Source organism: Carica papaya, chromosome 4, assembly GCF_054855325.1.
Source record: "Carica papaya isolate Zhongbai chromosome 4, ASM5485532v1, whole genome shotgun sequence".
Lineage (NCBI taxonomy): Eukaryota > Viridiplantae > Streptophyta > Magnoliopsida > Brassicales > Caricaceae > Carica > Carica papaya.
The window spans coordinates 8,384,460-8,390,459 of NC_142312.1; the positions used below are offsets into that span (position 1 = coordinate 8,384,460).

The 6,000-nt window shown below is 27.9% G+C and overlaps 1 protein-coding gene across 5 annotated transcripts; it reads right to left on the reverse strand.

The window, feature by feature from the left end:
• Positions 1–1,441: 1,441 nt before the first annotated feature.
• LOC110812803 (BAG family molecular chaperone regulator 1-like) lies at positions 1,442–3,697 on the reverse strand. Of its 5 annotated transcripts, none has more exons than XM_088217726.1 (5): positions 3,502–3,697; positions 2,803–2,995; positions 2,451–2,707; positions 2,188–2,334; positions 1,442–2,097 (listed from the first exon to the last, which is right to left on the reverse strand). In XM_088217726.1, exons 2-5 carry the CDS (start codon positions 2,981–2,983, stop codon positions 1,876–1,878), a joined length of 807 nt encoding a protein of 268 aa, XP_088073852.1. In that variant the 5' UTR covers positions 2,984–2,995; positions 3,502–3,697; the 3' UTR covers positions 1,442–1,875. The 5 variants fall into 5 exon arrangements, with proteins under 5 accessions (XP_088073852.1, XP_021895348.1, XP_021895346.1 ...); XM_022039656.2 differs by having other exon boundaries at positions 2,803–3,021; positions 3,476–3,697; XM_022039654.2 differs by having other exon boundaries at positions 3,375–3,697.
• Positions 3,698–6,000: the final 2,303 nt, after the last annotated feature.

The window sequence follows — 6,000 nt, forward strand, 5'->3', positions numbered from 1 at the left end:
AGGCAGTGTCAAAACAAAAACTTGGTGAATCAAATTCACAATTTTAAACTTGCAGGCAACAAGTGCAAAGGTTTCTTATAAATAGTTTGAATATAATACATTTTTTTCTCACTTCCTTTCAAATAGTTGTGTTGATCAAATTTCTACACACTAACCTTTTTTATCTATCTAATTCCATTGAAGACAACCATTTTTTTTTTAAATAAACATTTTGAAAAAATATATATATATATATAAATCAGTAATTACGAAAGTAAAAATCGACATACGATGATTATTACGATACTTATTTGAAGAAAATATTTATGTTTATTTATAAGGTATTTATAAATAATTTTAAAATGCTCACTATCTTATTTTTATGTTTAATAATATAAAAAAGTTGAATATTTATTATGTTTTTAAAAATAATTCTAAAGAGATATAAAAGAAAGGAAAAAAAAATGAATATTCCATTATTGTGATGCCTATTTAAAAAATATATTTAAGATTACTCATTTTATATTTATAAATAATTTAAATTACTCACGTTCTATATTAGTGTCTAACAATATAGAAAATTAAGAGTTTCGTATATTATTTAAAAAAAATAAAATAATTTTAGAAAAATATAAAAGAGGCAACATAAACCGTAATTCTTAATGTTCTTATATTCTTTAATCCAACTAATTTGATTTGATTTGATTTACTAATATTATATTTTCTTAAAATTCAATATAAAATAATGTCAAGTGCTTATTTTGTTTTTAAGTATATCCCACCCAATTCCAAAGGGCTTCAAATACCTAGGACCAGTTTGGACTTTTGGTGGTGCAAGCCAACTCTATCGGAATGTGACGTTACAAAATTACAGAAATCAGAATCACCCTACTCCATTAATTTCCCACCAATTTAGCTTTTCATAGATTTTTTCTGAGTACAAAATTTCGTATGAAAATAATTAGTAATTAACAATCCATAACTATACAGAAATCAGAATCAACCAACAAAACTACGTTGTTCCTTTCTATAACAAATATAAAACTAGGTATAGTTATAGATTTGGTCATTAACCTAAAGTTGGGTTTGATTGATTCTCATTTATATTCTAAATTTTAGTTATTTAATAAGTTAAAAGTAAATTATATAATTTATATTTTTGTTATAAAATTAAATTAAGTTCACTATAATCTTAAACTCTGTAATAAATAATGTTACGTTAAAGAAAATAAACTACATCAGTAAATCAAACCGGTAATACCATAAAGTTGTCGGTGCAAGAAGTTTCAGTGGTATAACCCTAATTTGTATCAATCCACCAAACCAATATAAACAATTAATAACAAAGCCATGAAGGACGAAAGTCAAACCTACTTTTCTATCATTCTGTTATCATTTGCTTTTTTCCCTCTTAATTTTTATATTAATCTTATCATATAATAATTAATTACTTATGCATGGATTATGAATATAATTAACAATCTCAATTAATTGGGAGATAATGTTCCCACGAAACACAGATTATTCATTTCACCACTGATGATCAGCCTCAATGGTCCCCCAATCGACACACACTGACAACAGAATGAATTCTAATAGCTGTACAACAAATTTCTCAACGACCCACAAATTTATTCATATCTTCTATAATAAATTTAGAATAAAATGACCCACCACCTGATTCTTCAGTTCTTTATGCATGATTATATTATATACAACTTGCTTTCTCCCACATGGACAAGAAAAATTGAAACCCACATCACAAGCATCAAATTTTATTTTTGAAGACCCTTTTCTACGATAAAATTAATCTAAAAATAAACAATCTTCTTCAATGTGACTAATCGAATTCTCGAAAGAAATTCCAGTTCAAATAGGAAGCAACCTACCTTTTTCTTACTCAAATGTTTCCCATCTTGTTGTTATCACAAACGAACCGGATTGCTTCAATGGCAAATTCCTCTGCTTCTCTTTTGCTTGCAGTTGGTTAACAGAATTCTCTTTCTCTTTCTCTTTCTCTTTCTTCTTCAGTGGGGAATGGTCTCCCTTGTTGGAGGTCACTGAATTGTTTAGCTTCAACTTGTCAAGATTCTCAATATACTTTTGAACCCTCTTTTCCTTCAAGAATCACAATATCAAGAACAACGCGGTCAATAATGTAGAAATTTCCAATATGTAACAACAATAAATATATAAATCCCTCTATACCTGTGTTCTCTTCTGCAATTTCAGATCTCCTTCAACAATAAGCTCATCAAGTTTGACTAATATAGTCATCAAAATTCCTGTCAAATTATCTACATCTACCTCAGAAACTTTCCGGCCTTTTGAAGCTGTTGCTTCCAAGGCTGTGACCTATACAATTGGAGCAACACGTACACATATATATCATATATATATATATATATATATCCTAATCGATATTACTAATCCCAGTACCTGTCGGTAGTTACAAAAGAAATTGAAGTTACCTGTTGAGCAAATTTATCTACTTCCGAGCTGATGTTAGTCAAGGATTTGGAGGTCTTTTCAATGTTCGCATTCTTGAGTTTCTCCAGGCAGCGTTTTTCTCTAATGGCAATGTCCTCAACCAACAACAATTTAGATCCATCTTTGACTCCTGCAACATCTAAATACGATTTGGAATCTCTCTCCTTTTTCTTATATATCAATTTCTGCTCCTCATGGTGTATCCCTGTATGTTCCGCAAGCATTTTCTTCAGTTCCCCTGCAACACAACTCAAAATCACATCAACAAAAACCTATATAAAATAATAAACCAAGTCAGATTCGTCAAACAAAGGGAAGATAGATAGGATTTACCGAAGCTGGCTTGAGAACTGATAGAAATGTGTCGAGACTGAGAGCCGTACTTGACTTTGACTTTAATGGTGGGAACTGGAAGACGAGAATCCGAACCCCTTTTCTGGACTAGCATGCCTCCAGGCCTAACCTCCAAATGCTCAGCATTCGAGTAGCCAACAGAACTCTTCTTCGCCTCCATTTCTGCGTTGATCTTATACGTACACGAGAAATCCAGAACTAGATTAGAAGAAATAGCCTCAGATCTCTCACTTCAGATTCGTCTTTTAATTGCATCGAAGATTAAAACGAAAGAAGTGGGAAAATTCTCCGACCGAGTTTAATTAATAAATAACTAGAAATTTAAGGCAGAGTTTTTGAAATGATTATCGACAACGAAGGAGAAATAAACGGAAGAGAAGAGAAAGAATCTATCGATATAAAGAAGAAGAAGAAGAAGACATATAAAATCATCTGGATTTTGGGATACGCGAAGAGAATTTTTCTCGACTGCTTTATATTATATATACTGCAAATATCAAAATTAAAAAACATATATTGAGAAGAAAAAGAAATAAATAATGAAATCTTACTTTGTTGCTTTCTGTAAGATTTGATGATAAACACACCATTACAGTGCTGTGCTATATAAAGAATATAATCATTGGCATCATGTAAGTATTGCTGTATTCACCTTTTCTTTTTCTTTTTCTCTTTTACCTGCAACTCTGCTGCTGCTGCTGCTGCTTCTGCCTGGATTTACTTGCTCTTTCTAACAAATTTATAGCTTGAATTTCTTTTTGAAATTGATTACAACATTTAAACAAATAATTATTAAGGAGTTCTTGAGTAATCATTTTCTTTCGGAAGATTCAATGAAAGGAAAATTTTACCAAGAAAAACGAAAGGAAAATAATGGAGAGATTGATGTTACTCTGTACTCGCGTTTTAAAAGTCAAACTTAAAATACATATTTACCAAAATAGTAAATGTACCCGTCTTAATCCTTGTCTTAACCTTAATTTTATATTTTTAGTAATTTTTATATACTTTAGTTAATTATTTTAAATTAAATTACTCCTCCATTATTTTAACTAATTTTTAATTTCGAATTATATTACTTATATTAAATTATTTTATAAATTAAACAATTAGTTTTCCATAATTTTGCCTTGTATTAAATTGATAATGCACTGCTAAGATTAACTTTTAATTTTGAAGTAAAGTTTTTAAATTATTTAAGAATAAATTGATTATCGACATTTTATCTGTTAAGTAAATTTAAAAACAAATTAAACTAACTAATATTTAAGAGGATGCAAAATTCTATAATATTATATTATTATTTATGTTAAATTAATTAATAATAATAATTTCTTAATTAAGGGTAATTATTAATTACCAAAAGAAAAGGAAGAAAGCAACAGAAACGCCAGCTTTGCACCAAAAAATCTTTGAGCCAGTTGGCACCTATCTGCTTCCCTCATGGTCGGTTGTCATTATATATATATATATATATATTTAGAAAAAAAAAAAAAAAAAGGTGATGCAAGTAGAGTAAATTTTTTTTATTTACAAAAAAGTAAAAATGAAGTCAGTAGTTTTTCTGAACTGACATTTCACTTTTCACCTGGACAAAATTTAGATTAATTATTTAATAAAATCATAATAAATCTGCAATTATTTTGGACAAGAAATGTTTTAAAGAATATTTGCCCACCAATAATGCTGTCATACAAAAAATAATTATTTTTATTTATTTTTAAATTAAAAATTTCAAGGATGATGAATTTGAATGCAATGTTATTTTTTGTATTATTTTATTTAAACAAAAACACAAAATATAAAATAGATTCTCTTTCCTTTTGTAAAAAGAAAAAAAAAACCGTAATAAAGTGAATAATCAAAAATAAAAATAATAAACAATGTCGTGACTGATCATAAATATTTAATAAGTAGAATAAAATCTAACAACATAATGCATGAATAGAATTTTATGTGACTGAAAAATGATAATCAATATAAGAATTTAAGGAGCATTTAGAACATTATTATAGAAAAAAATTTCACAAACAATCCCAAGAGATACTTTTTCACTTAAGAAGATGATTTCATCACAAGAAGTAAAAAAAAAATTATATTTTCTTTAGGATCTCGGAAATAACATTTTTAGTAATAAAAATACTAGTACATCAAAAGATGACATAATAAATGAACGTAAACATTAATCTATAGATGCTATCAGTGTATGTAAAGGCCTGAAACCTTAAGAAAAGAAATATATATTAAAATAGCGAAAGTAAATAATAAATAGGGTTTATATTTCTTACACAGTAGTAATTTAAGATGCCCAATAGGGATACGGAAATGTTCTTAAAAAGTATTAAAATAACAAAAATAGAAATAAAACTAAAATCCTATGGGGTTAACATTCACTAGTAATTTTAATGATGTTCGGGACGTAACCTTTACTCGCAACCCTTCTACTATTCAGGATCTGCATCTTGATCTGAAATGGTTAAATAGGGGGATGAGCTACACTGATCTAGTAAGAATATCATACTAATCACTGACATGAAAATCCGAAGGTTGGTAAAAAATTACAAAATAATTTATAGAGTCATTTGCTTTCTTAAATAATTCATTTAACATAAAACTATTTATTCTATACTTACTGTTACGAGTTCTCAAAATCGACCAATAAGAACAATAATTGTAACGACTTCAGAAATATCCAAAGAAAATGAAAGATAATTAAAATGCGGAAACGTAATAAATGTTCAGGGTTTATATTCCTTACACAAATGACTCAAAATACTAAACAGTGTTACAGAATTCACCATTTTGAAAGAAATACAAGAAGTAAAGAAATGAACAGAAAATAAAGAAATCCAGCATTTACTCGCAATCCTCTTTTGGATCAGGTTTTGGAATCTGGTCTTCTTAATCTGAAATAGTTAAATAAAGAATGAGCTACACTAACCCAATAAGGATATCACACTATATTACCGACACATTAGTAAATGTTGGTCTAAAATTAAAATAATTAATGGAGCACTTAATTTAAATCAATACATTTATTTAAAATAAAACCATTTACCATTTACTTACTAGAGTAGAATTTATAAAAACAATCTATACATATAACAATATTATACAGATCATGATTTCATGTACAATCAACAATCATAGAACACATTATAAATCTCTATCCATCAT

Bases quoted from the DNA above. Each gene is read 5' to 3' on its own strand.
- LOC110812803 (XM_022039654.2), bottom strand. From the start codon at position 3,413: ATGGTGTGTTTATCATCAAATCTTACAGAAAGCAACAAA. The intron at 2,996-3,374 runs GTAAGATTTCAT...TGTACGTATAAG, and splicing joins ATCTTACAGAAAGCAACAAA to ATCAACGCAGAAATGGAGGC. The intron at 2,098-2,187 runs GTATAGAGGGAT...TGATTCTTGAAG, and splicing joins AATTGCAGAAGAGAACACAG to GAAAAGAGGGTTCAAAAGTA.